Genomic DNA, 21,281 nt, shown 5'->3' with positions numbered 1-21,281 from the left:
AATCTAACTTTAAATGGTTCTGTTCAGTGCCTGTGATAGTTATTTGTTGTGCTAACAGTTCGTGTGCTTCGTGTAGAGTACTTTAAATCAAGGTAATCCAAATATATTTTAATTGTATCCCTTTAATTAATCTATTGATATGTAACATCATCCTCTTTGTGATATATTTATATATACATATCATTATTATAAATAAATAGCGAATCACGTAACGTGAGTGAAAATAATTATTCGAAATACTCTCCTAAAAATCTTACGAGTGTACCTCGAAAAGAAAAGTTAAGCGTCTGTAGTGACGTGAGTTACTCCTTGTTCCAGAGAGTACGCCATGAAAAACGTCGAGGACGACGATGAATGAAAAAGATATAAATAGGATGCTGGGTGAGTTAATAGCCATATACTTAATACATAAGTTATTTATACTAACACTAATTTATATTTAAATTTTATTATATGATTACTTTTTTATGTACTTTATTTAGGCTTGAACTGCGATCATTCCCATTCTTAATTTTTGCCTTGGACTTGTGACCGCTGACCAACTGTGATAGGGAAAATACAAAAAGGTTTGATCTCGGAATAAAATATATATACAACATATAATATACCTCGCGAAAGTTTAAAATAGAAGAAGAATAGATACTATTACTGTATACTGTATCGATTCTTAGAAGAACACACTAGATACTATACTACTTAGAAAAAAATAAATGAAAATACATACTATTTAAAGAAATATCTACTGGTATTGGATTAAGATAAATAATTATTATATCCAAAGGAATATTTAAAAATACGGTGTTGGATTTTTGGGAGAGAATATGGTACCTCAAAATTATGCAGTTAAAAATTAATATATATTTAAAAAATCACGCATCAATGAACTCTTAACTGAAAAATATTCTTTAAGAGTTTATGACTTATGAGTCGAACTCCAATCCTACATTAGTTTGCATTTAATTTATGATATTAAGATTTTTATGAGACGTAGGTACGTTTTTTCTCGAATTAGTATAATTGGTGTCTTTAAATATAAATTAATTCTACACTTGTATTTACTCATCTTTAACATATTTTCCTATTTTACAAAACAAATCTTATATGCGTTCGTAAGAATTTAAAATACTAATAATGGGAATCTACCTTGCCCAGGTGCTTATTACACGCCCTTACTTGACATACATAACGAACATATTTTTTTTAAAAATATATTTAAATATCAAATATGCTAAATATATGTAAATGATAAAAAACTAGGACAGTTGTAAGATATCAGTATTTATTCGAGAAATACTTTCATTAATAAATGTTCATTAAAATGGTAAATGCAACTCTATTCCGGACGTCACGATGTCATTTCTAAGACTTAAGCTTGAGCGTGAACAAAATGTAATGAGTCCATGGTTTCACTGTATAATTGTAGTATTATTATAATTTCAATGGCTATTATAAAATATACCGTTTTAATTTAATTATGAGGAAAAGTTAGTAGGACGATGGAAATGTACAATAAAACTGCTAAATTTTTTCATTAATTTGGTCACTTTTTTATTATTTTTTTATATTATCATTAAATTAATAAAATGAATGACAATTCGCACTTTTTCAATAATTAAAGAAATACATAAATTATAATAAGCGAAAAAAATATGTGCACGTACATAAATATATAAGTTCACAATATTTTTTAAACAATGCTTCAAGTACCTAGATATGAGGTCTATGCACTCTTAACACTTAGAAACGGCACGTACCACCTGGCTATACTGATTACCGCTACGTCAAATACTTTATCCTTAACAGTTGCATTGCCATGCCATAACACAACTGCCCTTCAAAGGTATCACCGGTTACAAACAGTGTTCCGTTTCAATTACCAACCATTCGCATATAATCTACGGACTATGAATAACTGGCGTTAGTGACCCGTAGTGTAAATCGATCTCAAGAATAAAACATCAGCCTTGAGTTAACAAGTGCACAAATGTTAGATAATAGTGACAATTGTGCTTCTTATATTTATTATATGCAATCAAAAATGTTCAACCGCGTGTGGTACCGTATATTATTTTTAGAGTTATTAAGAAATCACTTCAAGGCTCCCAGAGCGTGAAATAATGTTATAAATGATGCTCCAACGCATTCATAGAATTGACTTTAAACGGCTTGTAGGATCAAGTCCGTGATAACCTACAGATAAACTGAGACTTGCATGTGGATAAACTCGTACGTTAAATAAAAGGTGTAGTGTTTGTTGTTACTGGGACACTAAAGGTGATGTGGACGATAGAATTAGTTCTACATAAAATCTGTGTGAAAATAGTGCTACGATGTAATAGCAAGGACAAAATAAAGAGAACTTTACTAAAACTAAATCTTAGGAAGAGAAAAAAAAGACCTTGAGTGTATGTATCTTAGGTTAGATAAGGGATCATTTTGATAGAGCGTTAGTAATCAGTGGATATGATCGCATTGGTATTGTGCGTTTTTGCCAAGATTATAGACTTGGCGATAAGTGCTTACTCGCAAGAATATGTAAGGGGCACTCAACAGTTTCACTACAGCAAACGAAAACGAAGAATAAGCAAAGGTAGTGTGCATGAAATAAATTAGTTTTTACAGCTGTTAGTATCTTTATTGTCAGGGAAAGACTTAACTTCACAGAAATATACAGAATCGTCATACTTTTTATATTTAAAAGAAATAGACTTACCCTTCTCAATTTGTCTTCAAGTTGTTTCTTTTTGTTAATGTATAGTTACAAATACATTAACAGTGACATTTTACAATATAAAAAAGTATATGTTTCAACGAACATACTCGTAATCTACCTAGAAGCAAACCAGTAATACGTAGATTGATTAGCTTAGAATAATCTTATTACTTAGAGTTGCTTATCAAATCTCAATACTATTCCTATGTACATTTATTTACGAATTACCTATTATATAATAAACTATATTATGGTATAATAAATATTGGAGAATAATTTACAATTTATATACAGTAGTACATTGACATGTATAATTTTAAAATATTATCAGTCATATTTTGCAGTTAGCAAAATGATAGGTAAGCGAAATCATTAAATCAGACACAAATAAAATCATTTTTTTTTTTAAATAGAAACTTATTATTTATAACAATGAGAAGATTGGGGACTTCATATTGTCACTTATGGAATAATATAATGTATTTATATTCTTATCCTAATATTTAAACTTTGCGCAATTACTATTAAAGATAAATATTAAAGATAATTAGAAAAATATTATCTTTGTATAGTAAACATAATTAAACCATTTTCAAATTAAACTTATCTACAGTATCATTTTACAGGTAGATATTTAGTAATTGAATATCTATTATTAAATACGTGTGACAGATTAAATTTCACGCTAAAACGACATCTGACTTCAATTGATTGTAACACAGCAAGTGATCAACACGTAAGTGATCTAAAAAATATAGCTTACTACAGATCAAACTAGATGGCGTTGTTTGTTTTGATACTAAACTTCAAGTATTATCTACCTTTTTTTTAATGTATAACTTTTATATTAAATACTATTTAAATATATTTATTAAAGTTTGTAGGTACAGAGATATATTTATAACCTAAATGTTTATATCTGCAGATTACTTAAAATATTTACATAAAACAACTTTATTGATTAATTCTTCCAAATAATTTTGAGTTGTAATAATACTTATGTATGAGTAAACAGTTAAACTTTTACCTAAGTATTTTGTAGTACACACTTACCTAGTTTCTTACACTTTAATGTATACGTATAATACCTATGTAGGTTTTATAAATTGTGTAATAGTGGAAGATTTAAGCTTTGATTATTTGACAATTAATTAATTAATTAACCAAAGGATCGATTTGTGAAAAAATGTTGGGTTTTATATTATTGTGATTACGCGATACACGTTTGTCTTGCTTTGTGAGGTCATTCACTTAGCCCCATATTATTGAGACTTGCTTACTGAAAGTACCGCTACCTTTTCGACTGAGATAAAAATTCGCAAATATTTTCTTAACTACTACCTACTGAAGGTTCTTTTTATGTATACTCATTCTTTGTTACGTTTACGTGTCCAATGAAAAATAGGTCACATTAATACAGTAAATGTTAATAAAAGTAGATATATTAATATACGAAATCCTAATAATATTCTTTTCTTTTGTCAATTAAATAATGGTTGTTAAAAACCATACTTTGTCTACAAACGAAATAAAAGTAGGTACTAGGTCAGCTTTTATTTTATATATATAATAACTTATAGAATATATCCTAACTTTGCGTAATGATAAATGAAGCACCCTTATAATTTAAGTTTTACCGCAAGAAATGACGACGACGTAGACTAGAGTGAAGTTAGTACGCATGCGTACGTCAGTTTCGCGCACTGCGCCTGCGCGTTTGACGTATTACACGGCGGTGGTGTAGTCAAGATCCGATTAACAACGTCAGTTTTATTAATTTTGTGTACATAATAATTTTTGTGCGAAATCTCGTGGATTGTATCTCTTGATTTGATTTGATTTGTTTTCTTTATCTTGGAATTCTAAATCCTCTAAAATATGTTTACGGAATTTTGTTACTAATTATTTGATGTGGAAAGTCTGCTGATTTTGTAATTTTATTATAATGCATAGAGTATCGATTGTTTTTTTTTTTACAAATATTAGTATCGTTTTTAATATGTAAACAAAACTGAATATGTATCAGTCGCAGTATACTCAATTAATCCCGTTCTATTTATATCCTATTCCCGTCATTCCCTGACACGTGTATCTAACTTCATAGCTTTATGTCCCGCTCACTCGCTTTGCGTTCATTCAAGCGATGATCGGACAACCAATATTTGAAAAGGGAATTTCGGGATAGTGCGCTAGGCGGCTAGCAGCTGTCAAATCAAGCGGTACGACGCAGTTTACGCACGTTTTACTCTTACTATTATTATTATAAATATTAATTTGTCATTTCAGTTTCTTTACTTGTGTTTGTCGCGTGCAAAAACAATGTGGAAAGTGGTTGTTAAGTAAATTTCTTAGTAACTTGTATCCTTTTTGACTTAAAAATCAATAAAGGCGCAAAATGTGAGGTGTTTTACCTTCGGTGCCCAGTGAATTGTGATGAAGGAAGCTGATAAAAGATAGTGCGTTATTTTTAATCGAACATTCATAAAGGATACATTGGGAAAAGAAAATGCGGATCAAGACTTACACAGATTTTCGCCCCAATGGTAAATATCTTTTAATTAGCATCAATAAAATCTATAAATTTAAAATGATTTGTGTTATTGCAGGTAGATTTCATGTCTATAATAAATTTGTTAATCGCTTAACAGTGACGTGATTCGTGAGTCAGTAATCTGCACATTTTATCGCATTTTATTGCAGCTGGCGTTCACAATAATTAATTCATCTGTAACGAAAATGTGATTTCAATTATTTACTCATTTTAATTTGTTACAAAACGACTAAAACAAACCTTAAACTGCAAGTCAAACTGTATTTGAATTTAGTACTTAATAATAGAATCCAATATTCAATATTAACCTACAATACAATTAAAAACCTTATTATATAGTACATAGCGTCATAAATTAAATAAAAATGTACGTGAGACTACATAAATTAATTATTATTTGTCTTGCAATACATTTTCAAAAGACCTTCGGCTTTTGACCGTGTGTTAAGCATCGAATAATGTATTTATTATTTAATCAACGTGTTTATAAAACACTCGAAAATCTATTATTTATAATAAAATGATATACTTAGTTTGTAAGATAATTATTTTCCTTGCCTACAAGTTTTCAACGAAATGAATCACAAGTACTTTATAGGTACCTATTTTATATATAGGTTTGAACAATACCTAAATGGGGTTTAAATTTTAAATGGTTTAAATTGTAGATTGCGATGACTTGTCCCGTCTGAGTTGGTCTCTCATTGGCGTAATTGAGGCTGTCGAGGTTAGGGCCGCATCAATTCTTTTAACCGACTTCTAAAAGGAATATCTTATATGTTTCACGCTTATACATTTTTTCTATATTAAACTTTATACTACTGAAGTAGATGCCTAATTGGTTCTATACATTTTTCTTAGGCATATAACCGTCTAAGTTTCAAAGAAAAAAAAAATCGGGAAACCCCACGACTGTAATAACGTGAATAACGTCAAAACCAGACAAGAGTTTTTTTTTTATATATACTTATTGAGTTGTCTCTATTTAGAATGATATTACGAGATATTTTAATAAATATATGAGAAGATAAAACATGGACCTGCAGTAAGGTGTATTACCATAATAGATATAGGCACACAGATCATGATGAATGTTTTCTTATTGTTTTCTTACTTGATTCTTAAATACAAATTGTAATGCAGCTTGATATTATTAACTACTAAATATAAAATAATTAACGTAAATAAAATAAAGAGCTATCTTATACCTATTGCTACGAAAATACTGCACTTTTGTTTATATTACGAGTAAAACATCTCTCATAGCCCACAATGCTAACCGCGCTTATTACTATATAATGTGTATATTTATTTAATAAAATATTTAAAAAATAACTAATTCCACTTGAGAAATAACAATAACAAATGCTCTAAAGAGCTAAAAATAACTTAATTTGGTTTTTATTATTATCAAAAGGTTTTTATATACTTAGTTTTAAGTAAATTATTTGAAATTTTGTGACAAATATATGAATTTGTAAATGTATTGCAATGTAGCAGTGTATTTTGATTCAATAAAATTTTGATAGTGATTTTTAAGATAAGAATTTTTGACAAGTTTTATCTATGTAAAAAGCGAGATAAGCACAACCTGCTTGGATATTATGATTGATATTATAGCCTAATATAATATTTTCCGTTAATTAAATAAATGAAAAAATAACTCGCCAATGTAATTTAAATTATAAGGGCAACCCTTCTAGTATGAATCATCGCACTTACAAACAGGACGTGGACATTAATGCGTAAAACAGTCCCGGTATTATTTTGGAGACTACGATTTATACAACGGCTAAATCCATTTTCATATTAGTAACAGACACATGTCTAATTTGTATAGTTACAACATAACATTTATAATTAAATACAATTTAAAATAAATTGACGCAAGAAAGACTAGACTACAATAAATAATAATAAAAAGTGTAAAAGAACGACACTACACGCTTGTTTGTTCCGTCAATGATATTGCTTCGCATAATGTATTGATTCGGTCAACAGTAAAGTAGATCGGAAGTGAGATCCAGGTAGAAGTGAGGTGAACATTGATATCGTGTGGGCTTCGTAGTTTCTCGGCGGTCATTGTTAAGCTAACGAGGCAGTTTGTTAAAACTTATGGCGTTCTATTGTTATTCTCGATACAATGCCTAACACTAATCTCGGCGGTCCTCGGTGCCGCCATTATAATAGCATTTTAATATGTATCGTTGTATGTTCGTACATAATCAACATGTGTGTAATTAAAAATCATGTAACGAAACTGGTTATGGTAAAATGTTTGGTTCGAATTGTTGATGAATATTTTAAAGAGTAGTTTTGATTTGTATTCAAAACGAAAATTACATTTTTTTTATTAACTTTCTCCATCTAATACTTCCACACTGGAAATAATTTAGTAAAACTGTACAAAGATAACCGATATTATCTTAGTTAAACGCAAATATGAGAGAGAAGAGAAATGTTAAAAGATTATTTTCTAAGACATTCGCATTCTTTTAGGCATAATGATAGTTGAGTCACGTTCCGCCCGCGTGCAAGGCTACCCTTGAAGGACTGCACCCTCGTCTGGAATAGGGGTTCCGCAATCAATCGATTCCACCCTCGCCTTCATCTACGTAAATATTGACCCGCGCTTACAGACTTGAACGGATATACATACGTGGATATATTTTTTAGATTGCAACATTCAATACGATTTATTTATATGGAATACGACATCTTTATGTTTCCAATCGACTAAGACAATCTTGCATATTTCAAATCAATATAGGTACTTTAAAACAGTAGTATTTTTTTATGACATGTGACTAACCTAACCTAACCCCTGACGGCCAGTGATCACCACTGCCTATAGACATAGAACTGAGATGTTATGCTATTTTGCCTGTAGTTACACTAGTTCACTCATCCTTCAAACCGGAACACAATACTAAGCATTTATGAGCCCACCACCAAATGCAAGCTCCTTTGCAACCCATAATAATTTTAACGTTCTATGTATTCCTGTATAACTTTATTTAATCCAGGCATCGTTGAATAAATACGTTATGTACAGTCAGCAAAAACACAAAAAAATACTTTTGGTTAAGAAAACTGCGCTGTAATTTAATGCGTAACAATCAACAAAAAGTAAGCAAGGCCTTAAGTCATAGTATCGTGATTCAAGAATAGACACATACTTGGAATTTGTTTTTGAGTTAGCCGCTTATATAATCCGACTCGCTAATGGCATAACAACATTATATAATGCCAACAGAAAAAGCCCTTTGGTTAGCTAAATTACATTAAAATATTCACTTCCAAAATGCCTTTGACCAGATCCGGTTTTGAAAAACCGTTTTCTGGCATATTTGAATATTAAGTAATCGCACGATCAGACTAAAAATAATTAGAAATTTTGATCTGTTCGTGCGATTAGGTAAGAATGTTTTGTTTGTTTGCGTATGCGAGCATAAACTTTGAATAAAATTTATGTGAAATTATCACATGATTATAGGATGTAGTTGCAGCACAAAGCATATTATTATTAAATTATGGGATAGGAAACTAACTGACCAGGCGATTTTAAGACGAATGCTGTTAAAACTATAACAGATATATAAACCTAACCATTAAAACTAACTAACTAACCTAACCATTAAAGCATTAAATATCTGTCATTTAAAGAAAAATACAGTGTCAATGATTAATACTGTAATTTTTCTTTATGAGTTGAGTTAGTTCATTTTGATATCTTTATCAAAATGGACTAATACATTAGGTATTTCAAAATGTATTCTGTAAATAAAATATATTATATTTCTATAAATTTTCTACTGTTTAACTTCATACATACTATAAGAATCGTGACGTTTTTCGTGGGATAAAACCGTAATTTTATGTGCGAAGTTAAAAGGCTTTATACATACATACATAAATGGAATTTTTATACGTATATATTTTATTCAAACATGACATTTAGATTTTTACATTTCATTAAATCGTTTCAGATCATTGAACAAATAAAACCTTATTTCAAAATAAAAATTAGGAGTCTTTAAGAACATTAAAGAAATAATTTTATCCTTAATAAAATATAAGGATCAATGAATCTTGTTGCTATGAGACTAACATTATCTAATGGTAAAAGTAATTATGACTACACGTATAAGTAAATACGTAAGTACAATACTAAGTGTTATGTATTGTTGTGTTATAAGAATAAGTGAGGTGTATTAATATGTAATGTAGAAAACAAAACTGTCCTTACACAAAAGCAAAAAGGCAAGGGTCAAGAGAAGGCAAACATGAAACGGTACAGGTTCCAAAAAAGGTAACTCCAGCTACGTCGACTCGGACAAGGTGTTTCGGGACCAGGTGATATAAGTCTTCGCATCTGCCTCATTGTAAGCTTATAAACGTGCAATGAAAATAAATGAAATAATCTAAAGGAATTTTGACATCTCTTAACAAGTCGAAAAACCGACCAAAATATTTGAGAGTACATATTTTGTGTGATAAACAGAGTATTCACTTAGGAGGAAACAATTGGTATAAAATTTCTATACTGCTTAGTTTCATTCACCTTAGACTATTGAAGTGACAAGCACAAATTTGAAGTTTCAATGAAAAACACAATTTGATATACAAATAGCCATTAAAACATTCCATTATTTCCCTCCTGGCTCCTATCAGATCTGCGCGACAGCATCAAATATTTGTAGTGTCATCCTAATTACATACATATAGAATCGACAAGACAATATGTAATTAAAAGTAGGTTAAAATTGACTACCTTGATTTGCTTACGTATTTTGGCTACAATACATTATGAAATTTAATATTTGGATTCAAGAAACATATTTCCAAAGTATAAAAATATACAAAAAAATATTGAAAAATACAATAATATACCTAAAATATGTTACAATAATTTAAGCTGAGTAAGCCGTTGTAGTCAAAAACGTGACTATAAAATAGATTTAAATAAACGTATAGTGCGGAAGGCCTTATCTTTTTTGAAACTAAGCTGTACCCAAAATAATTCATTCGGAATTTTAAGCCCTAAGGTAAACCTCTTACACAAAAGAGCACCCATTCGATTTGGAATTCAATGTATTCGTAAAAAAACTTTTAAAAGCAAAACAAAAAATATTGATACCTTATACATTCCTTTTTAGATGTATTTTGGAATGTATTATGGTTATATATATTTAAAGAAGTCGATATAAAACATAGTTGCATAACCAAAAAATTTGAAAAAATCAAGGGAAGTTACGTGATTTTGAGGATTATGCTAATCAATGCTTTAAATGCTGTAAAGCAAAAAAAAAAACACAGATTTTTTAACTATTACCTGACTAATTGGTATCTACTTATTACTTTTTACATAAATATACAGTGGCTTGGATCTCAAGAGAACACTGTTTATTATTATTATTATGTTTTAAGCAGATTAATCTTAACCGATGATTGCGGGTTCAATCCCAGGCACCACTGAACTTCTATGTGCTTAATTTGTGTTTAATAATAATTAATAATAAACTCATATTAATCTGCATGAGTATAATTTCAATGATATTCTGCTACATATGTATCCACCAACCTATTGGAACAGTGTGGTGTAATTAGCTTCAACCTGCTTCTCAAATTGAAGAGCCCTTAGTCCAGCAGTAGGACATTTACAGGCTGTTACTGATTTACTTTTTAAATATATGTTATGTGTACTTATACTTGCTATTCAAAAACAGTATGCCAGTCATTGCTTTGTCTAACTGTAAGCTGACTGTGTTTCCTTTTATATAAATACTCATTTCAATATATTTATATATATATTTCGGCATAGCTATTGGACTTTGCACCCCATAAATTAATCTTGAGGCACTGATAAATGTTTCCCTCACAAAAATATATTTTCCTTATTTTGAAAGTAAACATTACACTTAGCAGTGTATAGATAGGTAGTAGAACACCTACCTGTATAATATAATATACTACCTTATTTTAATTCAAATTAAATCAAAGTATATAATTGTCCTATATTAAATTAAAAATAAGCTTTTTTTTACTAAACTATATTTATATATCTAATCTACATATTTTTACATATTGTACAAATTATAGACTAATTCACATACATACCTTCGTTTTTTTCGCAATTGTTGTGATGCTGTAAATATATACATATAAACTGGTTTTGGCTTTTTTCCTGGAAACTAAAGTTAGGGTGAACTAGAGCGGCGCCCCGCGTACTCCCACTGTCTGAGTCGATATCATTCTATGATTCACAGGTAAAGAAAAACAAATCGTACAATTATAAAAATAAGGTTTGTTTTGCTTTGAGTTTGTTTCTCTTTCTCGCTGATAACCTTTTAAATATATATTAATGTGCTATTTGTTGTTGATCCAAGAACCTTCCTTTAATTTCAAAGTTCGAAGTCTACTAAGAAGTAAAATAAAACAAGAATTATCTAGAATATGTAGTCTAAATGTGCGTTAAATTAATCCACTTTTAAACTTAAGTATGATTGAGAATGTTGAAAGCCCTTTAGATGAGGAAGGCTGATATTACTCTGGCACGTTACTGCGGCCCGAGGCCGGGAGCGGGGAGTTTGCGTGGCGTGACTGTTTTATTAATTTAATACTCGCACCCTAGAAACTTAGATAATATTCATTAAAAAGTCTATGCAACCGACGTTATAAAGAACGATAAGGTATTTAAAAGGAATCACAATACATTGATTGATGAGCAAGAATTCGCTGAAATATGTTTTACTAAACAAAACACTTGCGGTATGACGTCATTTCTCTTAAATTGCTATCGAAAAGCCTACCGTCATATCTGGGTCATAACGAGCACAACACAAGTTGATTACATGTTGCGATGAGCGATGACGTTCCGTCGAGAGGATAAAAATGGTTTCTTGCAGAACAATAAAATTCACTTTCGAAGCGCAATGGAATTTACTTACATGAATAAGGAATAAGAGTTTCCTTTCGGCACACGATTAAATCGTGCAGTTGTTGGCTTCGCGACGTTTGGCGCGACGCCAACTTTTCCTTGCAATTTTACTGCTCGCCGGCTCGATATACGGACATTCTGCAGGCACATTCTAGACGAGATGGCAATAACCTATCAGTTGAACAGTCAATGTTTACGGACTGCAATACTTACTTACTAACTTTCTCCAGCATATATGACACGTACATCGTAAATGCAAATTCCATCCATATTACTAGTCATATATCGTGTCAAATAAGTCATAGAGCTCTATGTAAAATCACTTCTGCGGTCTAATTTACCCACAGTATTTCGTATTATCATATATAGTAATTCGTATTATTAGAATGGTGATAGTATTTTAAACTTTATATCATATGTCTACCAACTGTTTTATTGTGTATATGTTAAATAATACTAAAGGAAATGATACTGCTTTAGCAAACGTATATTAGCAAAATGCACGACCCAGTTTTCTGCAATATGGCGTAATGTAGAGCAAGGTTTAATTCTTATAAATCTATTGTTTAAGTTGTCAAATATTCGGATAATAAAATATTAACCGAAGTAAACCTTATACAGCATTATACTCTCGCCTATGACATCATTTGTACAATTGTACTGCACAAATAGCCTTTTAATTATAAGTATAAAATATTATTTACATTCTAATAAAAATAATTTCGTCTGGATAGCTCTTGTAATAAGTGTGTCTAAAAATAATGCGAAAGAATTTAATTCTGATACTCTCAAGACGTAAAACAGACTTTCTGGCATATCTGTCAGACATGAAGTGTGAAATAAGTGAAATACTTCGCAACGACTTCCAAGATAATCATACGTACATAGTACAGGTCTGTATGTACACTCCTACTTAATCGCGAGGATTTTACAGGTATTAAAAGCGAAATTAGTACGTCGCGCCTTGAAGCAATATAAATACACTGACAATAGGATTAAACGAAAAGAACGGGTTTTCGAGACGGTAACTTAAGACCTTTTCGTGTTTAATTTTGTTATATATCATGAAATATTAAAAAAAAAGAAATGTACTTTTGAATGTATGTAACGTGTTTAATTCTTGGTAACTTTTTTTCATATCTAATTTGAATATGCGATGTTATCTCATTTGTAATTTGATATTTCGTATCCGTACCAATTATTTCAAAGATTATAAAAGACATGGTGTTCTTATTTTCAACTTCCTCGTTTCTGTGACAAATGGCTCTATGTCAACCCGTCAAGACTTTCTGCGTCTAATAATGGTTCCTTTTTGGGTCTTGATAGATAATTAACGACTCGCTCCATAATAACATATTATGTAGGTATGTGTTGTCTCTCGCTAAAATAATTTTCTATGCAAACTTAATCAACATAATATCTTGCTTTATCTGCATCTTAATGCACACACTGCTTCATAACTTTTGTGTTATAAACGCACTACCTGCCTTGTTGTCCTAGAGGCTAAAAGTAAGGCCGCAGATTTGAGTTCAAACCCCAGGTCCAGCCAAAAAATAAATATTATGCATACAATTATATTTCCATGTTTTTAAGTCTTAAACGGCCACTTTGTTACGTATATGAACCATAGATTTAAAAGTTGTTTTTAACTTTTCATACAAAGTGGTTTTGCCAGCTTGCCAACATTGTGAGACGTCTGGCGATTCTTTCTCAGACTACTTTGATATAATTATATGTGCTATGCAGCTATATTTCGTAAGGTTTACATACAGACAAACAATAGAACATGTCTAACTCTTTGTAAAAGTTCTACTTCCTAACAAACAAAACTTTCGCTTATTTGTATGATATTCCACTTCTCGTATTGTTTTTCAAACATACCCATCAACATTTAAATAAAAAAAAATATTCAGCTATTACTTTATTTACTTTATTAATAACAAATTTATAATATTAATAGTAGTTATAATCAATTTTAGTCTCAACATATGTAAAAATGAAGTGGCTTTAATGATTATTACTCACAAAATTACCATTATTGCAGCCCAAAGAATGGAACATTAATTAAAAATCTTATATGAGTTTAAAATTATGTACATAAGTACTTTTTATTGTTACGTATTTCAATTCAAAATTTTGCGAATAATTGTGGGATAGGTTCATATTCTGTGGTACTGTTAATCTTACAATGAGTAACTCGTTCTAACGAATTATTATGACAATTAAACAAACGTAAGATTTATAATGAATTATGTGATTTTTACACAAAACCTTTCATGAGTTATTACGTTTCATACATTATGCGGTATACTTTTATGCGGTAGTGACCGCAGATCATGTCACCGCATTTGATTGGCTTAACCTACCTACAGTCATTGAAATATCAATTGCAACATTGTTTGTGTTATTAAGATTAGAACATATTGCGTTTGTCGCAATTTTATTGCACATTGGTTTTCCGCCCACCGCACCTGATCGATCGTATTGTGCCAAGAGAGGTCTTGCCAAGGTGTTTGCCGCGGGGGCGCCAACATTGACTCTGCCTTTATTTTTAAAACTTACACTAACGAGTGTAAATTTCAGCCCACGATGGATTGCGGCATTTAAATTTGTTACCTTTGCTTAGATTGAATCAAGTTGTCATCGTCATCTTTAATTGTACGGTGTTCGCAGTTTGCGACTCTTTTGCAAGTTAGCAAAACAATAGAATTGTAAAATATCATGAGGATTTCAGTCATTGCGTTATATAATGTGAAAAAATATTTTTATATTTCTAACGTGATTGTCTTTTATGTAAAGGAGTAATCTAAGTGTATTTTTATCTAAAAATAGTAAACACAACATATGTTTCGCCTTTACTAAAAAGTCCTTGACATTATCTACATATTAATGTAATAAAAACTTTGTTAGCAAATATTTACCTATAATCCTAAATGATTTCGGTAAAGAAACGATTCTAAAATTATATTTTTACAAGCAATTTTAAACAAAAAAAAGTATCGGCAATAACGCAGTACGCATATTTTCTTTTGTTAAAAAAATATTGGTTATAAGCCGTCTTATTAGCCGAATTAATATAAAACACGTGAATTTGAAAAGAAAATGGCGGGTTTATACTCTAACATAACTGAGTTTTTATCTGCTTGACCTGTGTGTATAAAAAGAAATAAAAACAACAAAATGTGTCGTATGTTCTGCCACATATGTAACCAGCACCTACAGCAGACTGGTGGAATTATCCAATTATTCTCCTAAAGAGGAGGCATCTGACCAGCAGTAACATATTTAGGAGGTGTTACTTTACTTAAGGTGATAATAGAACACGCCGTGTGTTTGCCGATCTATAATTCTAGCCGCACTTCGTAAAACAGTGACCTAGTTTAAAGCGAACGACAAACAGTATGACATTGTTTATAGTAACGTGATTACCTTATTTCAACCTCTAAATTGGGTCAGTAGGTACATATGAACGATAATAATAAAAATTGATTATCCTTATAAATTCAAAAATTATGTCTCAATTCCACTGTAACCTTATTAAAGCATACAACAATATTTTTATGGTTTCGCACAACTTGATACTGATTTTTCGTACAAAAGTTTATTAAGAAATAAAAAATTTCAACGGTTTCATCTCTATAGCCAAATGGTCAATGGTTTAATCTAAGGTATTCCAGGAAAGATTAGTGTAAAACAAAAACTCTAATAATAAATTTTCAATTAAAATATGTTTGACTATCTACATGTAAATTGAAGTTCTCGTCTCGATCTGAGCGAGCATTAGCCGTCATTCAATATTTATTTCTTCTATATCTTCCTACCAAAAAGGTCTTATAATTGTATCCGTACGACGCACCGTTCATAAGATATTTTAAAAAGTTATTGCTCATTACTTTTTAGAAAACTCGTTCTTATGTATAAAAAATAGAAATTTTAAAAATAGTAATAACAAGTATTTAGAAGGAAAAATATTTTATTACAAACAATCATACACATTAAAACAGACATCCTGTTATGTACAAATTTATGGTGAGTGGAGTACGTATAAATTCACTTTGCTTATTTACAATAAAGGGATACCGCAAAACAAAGCTTGTTATGTTCATTTATTATTAATTGTCATAAGTAAATGGGAAAATTCTTCTTTATATTTGTATACTTAACATTATATATAAAATAAAAAACGAAATAATATGTCAATGAATTTTAAGTGGAAAGGTTGAAATAATAAAATAAATAAGGAAATTACATTATTTTTATAAATATATTTGTGTTATAATTATAACTGTTGTTTTATTGAGGACTTAAAGTGAGCAATATAGGTGTATATTAGACTGAATTTTAATTATTTCGATTGCGGAAGTTATATCTAAGAACTGCCAACACGTTTTTATTTTCCCAAAGTCTTACTGAATTTGTAATTGAATGGTGGATGCGTCAAAATTATAATTGTTAACGTTCACAGTCCATGACGAAAAAGCAGTTTATTTCTCGTCGTGGGAATAACGCCATTTTGCTCATTTAATGTGTATTGCATCTCTGGTCACAATACAATGAGGCTGTTATCTGACGATTTTATCTCTTTACATACCGATGCTTTTAATTCGAAGTCGTTTAGCTTAAGCCGTTGTTTTTTTTTATTTGAATATCAGTTCAAGGTAAATCGAACGTAACATTCAGTTCAAAAGTATTTTTACCAATTAATTAAAACCTATGAATTGTACAATAAAGTAAAAATAACGTAACATTAAAAGGTAACATGAAAACAGGTTGCATAAGTTTATATCGAATTAGATAAATAATATTCAATATTTTTAGTAACACTGTAGCACATTGTTGTATAATCAAGTATCAACTATTGACATATTCCAAGTATCGAGACACGTAATATTATTACAAAATAAACTTCAAGTTTGGCATATAATTATAAAACGCATTTATAATAATTATTTATCACGTAATATAAATGGTAAACTTCTCCCAAAGATCAAAACATTTATAACGCCTTTACCACTATTGACTGCTGTATAATGATTAACATAGACGTCATCAAATCATAAAATAATATTAAAAATATAAAATTCGTTAATATCCATAATGTTTAAGAATACACAAACACGCGATGATATTATAAATTATTTAGTAAATAATCATCTTTAATTTATAGTTAATATTACAAGAGGATAAAATTTAAGTTAGGAGACACAATAATACGTAATAAAATGATAATATGTATTTTGTATTTTAAGTAGATATATTTATAATTAAAATACTTTTACAGATGTTATGCTTCATACTAATTTTTCACTCGTTTTGAAGGGTTATATTACCTTCTCTTTCTGTTTTATGTACACTCAATATAATCATTTCATTCTAACATAGCACTGACGGACCTTCATTAAATAAAAGTGTAGTCAGTCGAAATATAATAAGTATAGTTTGTACATTCGCGGAACACAATACTACATTTCGATACTTATCTAAAAGTTCCGCTGTCTGACTTTATAATATTCAATGCTTGTAAATTATCTCATCTTGTAAAAACATTTTTTAAATATATAACATTTAAATTAACAAGACCTTGCCTAAATATTTAATATTTTAAATGTAATTATAAAATTGACATCTTTTTTTAGAATACATATACATGTGTATTAATATATGTATACATATGCATTATATAATTTTAAACTGGAATTCCCACTTATAAATTAATATTATATTTATTTTTTAATTAATAATATATATTTTTTTCACGCTATAACAAAACTAATGACTCGATAAAGATCTTCGGTAATTATTTCTGCTAAACATTAACCAATAAAATGTATCAATTTCCATTCAATACATAGACTAGTTTTAGACAAGTTTGTCGAATAATTTTAAAAGTGAATGAGGTAATAATAAATATTTTCTATAATACATTATTGACATTTGCATCATTACATAGCTTAAGCCTTTTCCAATTCCTGGAGTGATAAAAAAACAACTTCGACATTGACATGATATGATTGGTCAAGATGTTGAATAGTCTGTGGCATACTTTATGGATTCGTGAAAAAATGGCGTTTTACACGACGACGTAGTTGTTATCTTAACTTTGAAAGTAGTTTTAAAATGGATTTAAGTAGTTAAGTGGAATAGTGTTGTATTATAAATAAATAAATAAATAAATAAATATAATATATATAAATCAATAACTGTTTATAGTACATAATATAGTAGCTATTAGAAAATCGAATGGAATATGTAAATCTTAGGTTTCTTTATATCTACTCCAGCTTCGATTGGAATCAGCTATAGCTATAGCTTGGTGAGGTCTATAAATAATATTTCAAGCAGTAAAGTGTTGTATATATTCTAACATGGCTATAAATGGGAAGCTGAATCATCGTAAATGAGATCAGAATATCTCATTGACATAACGAATAGCAAAGCAAATACATATCATTATATCAAAATAGATTGTAAGCTTTGAATCTATAAATAGCCATTTTCTACACAAAACAATATCGGTCTATTTTATTGTTTTACAACATGAATAGTCTTATAAACTTATATTTCTTAGTTCCGTATATTTAATACGTTTGTTACATTCATTGAAGTTCATTAAAATATGATATAGCATTCTAGTTATATGATGAATAAATAGTGGATAGAACGTCGAGTATTTTTTTATTTTATTTTTTGGAAAAGTTACTCCAACTTATCACTAAGCACTTAAAATTAATATCTGACTTGGGTAACATACAAAGTGATACGTCTTTAAAGGTTTAAACAACATTAAGTATACACATTAAAGGATGTAAAAATGCAATTTAGGAACTTTTTTAACTTTGAAAAGGCTTGCAACTTTGTATAGTAATTCAATGTAAAATGTTTTTATTTAAATAAGCTCCTACCAAACATTTCATACATTATTTACTATTTAATAGTTGACTATCATTTTCCAAGATAAATTAAATGTGGAAGCGAATACCTATATGGTACATATTATCGAAAAAAAAAACTTTGCTTATAAGTAAAGGTACTCGTTTAGTCAATCATATTAAATGTATAAATTGTAAACAATTATTTTGGTCAATCATATACCCAAATACACGATTTGCTGTGTTACAAAGTGGAAATAAAATTAAAGATTTTTTATTACCTGATTTTATTTTAACGTTATATGCCTTATTAAATTATGTCTGAATTATCTATGAAATACCTCACTATAAACAGAAATAATCTTTTGACACTAATTTGACATTGCGTGCAGCGTGCAGCTGTTGACACGATACGATTCCAACGTAGGTTTCTGCCAACGATTGCAACCTACATATTACTATATTTTATGATTTTCTATTAATACAAATGTAATAAATCTACAAGGCTGTTTCACTTTCTTTAATTAAATTTTAAATATAATTTTCGCATAAGTATATAGTAAAGTCATCAAATAAAACCAGAGTTTGATATAAAACAATTTTAAATAAAACATTTGTTTTTCAACACATTTCCTTTTACAATATTTAAAAAATGGTTTTGACAAATCTAATAAAACGTAATAATTTCAAGCCATATTGTGTCGTTATTATTTAATGAGGATATAAATTTATAGCGATTGCATAGACTTTGATATATCAAACGCAAAAACATATCAAGACGACTAATTGCGGCAAAGAAGTTAATGAATTTCTCATTGAGTAGATATTAAGCAAACATTAGTGCCTGCAGCGAAAATGTGTTGAAAATAATAATGGTTGTTGCATACGGGTGGTGGGCGGTCGTTAGGACAGAATAGCTTTTAATATAATATAGGCGCAAATTGTAGGTTATACGCCTTTCTTTATCAATAACCATCTGGTTTTAGCTCTACCTTGAGAGTAGCGCGGATATTAGATGCATAATAGCAGGACGCGCCAAGCAGATATGAAGAAGTCAATTTAATATAATGCTTTCTTAGAAACAAATTAAAAGAATCGTATACTTGAAATTTTATTACCTTGAAATTTTATTCTATGTTAATTTTATCTTAGTCTTGATAAGTTAGAAAGCTTAAAAGACCTACGCCTATTAACTTTATACAATATTGCAGCTTAAGCATATTAAAAACCCACTGGCCATGACAGCAGAGATGTTTGTATGTGTGCGTATGCGGGCTATCAAAGCGAAATCTGCCAGATCGCTGTCGGGTCGAATAAAACATTCGTCATGTTGATACGACCCACGTTTTGATATTCATTTGAGGGCAAAGTTATATAAAGTGAATTCCAGGGTCCTTTTTTAAAGGTTTATTTAGTTAAGTCTGAAGTATATATCCATGTGTGTTAACAGAAAGCCACTGAAGTATTTTATTAGACATTATTATACATACTTGTAAGCTTTTGCTCTGATAGACAAAAATAAATCTTTTTCCTTTTATGTTACTTTAAGTTAATTATAAAAAAATCTTACATTAAAACAAATTGAAGAAGACAACATTCATACCTATGTACACTGGTGGAAAAGAGTACCTAATGAATTTCTTGCCAACTCTCCGTATAATCTAATTTTCGAATCGGTGGTAGCTTTATATTTAATTTAATACTGTAACTAGACACTCAAAAGTGTCTGTAAGGGTACTACTTGAATAGATATTGAAATAATAAGATTTTTATTTAAATTTCTATATATATATATATATATTTTCTAACTGTTATTGTGTTTCAATTTAATTAAATAATACATTTGAATAACCATTAAATTAAACGATGACTCATAGGTATGTATGTAATCCGCTTTCACCACCCATCATATTATCGTACCACATGGTCAATACACCCTGACTAATCTAAATTCTCTACACGTTATAGTTTTGTGCCGTTACGTTTAATTAAATAGGGGAGATATATTCAAATGTTTACTCCACCTAAACTAAAATATACTGTTATATTATATTCGTGTATAATATGAGTTCTTGGCAACTAGCCTGTGCCTTTGGAATAACGTTTCAAGTGCCAAGGTTTAAAGTCGTTGTTATTAATAATAGTTGGATAATAGCCTTGTTGTCATGTTTGCCGTTTTTAATTGTTATTACTAATAAGTAAACGTAT

The 21,281-nt window shown here is 29.5% G+C and overlaps 1 protein-coding gene across 1 annotated transcript in view; it reads left to right on the top strand.

Annotated features, from left to right (window-relative positions):
• Positions 1–2,295: 2,295 nt before the first annotated feature.
• LOC125067243 overlaps positions 2,296–21,281 on the top strand; it is a 56,735-nt gene continuing 37,749 nt past the window's right edge. The window contains exon 1 of the mRNA XM_047675721.1: positions 2,296–2,590. Within this exon, the coding sequence (XP_047531677.1) occupies positions 2,464–2,590 (127 nt within the window). The 5' untranslated portion in view covers positions 2,296–2,463. The remainder of the gene's footprint in view (positions 2,591–21,281) is intronic.

The sequence above is a fragment of the Vanessa atalanta genome, chromosome 11 (assembly GCF_905147765.1).
Source record: "Vanessa atalanta chromosome 11, ilVanAtal1.2, whole genome shotgun sequence".
Lineage (NCBI taxonomy): Eukaryota > Metazoa > Arthropoda > Insecta > Lepidoptera > Nymphalidae > Vanessa > Vanessa atalanta.
Note: the sequence above shows the minus strand (reverse complement) of the source record. Positions and strands in the feature narration are given on the sequence as shown.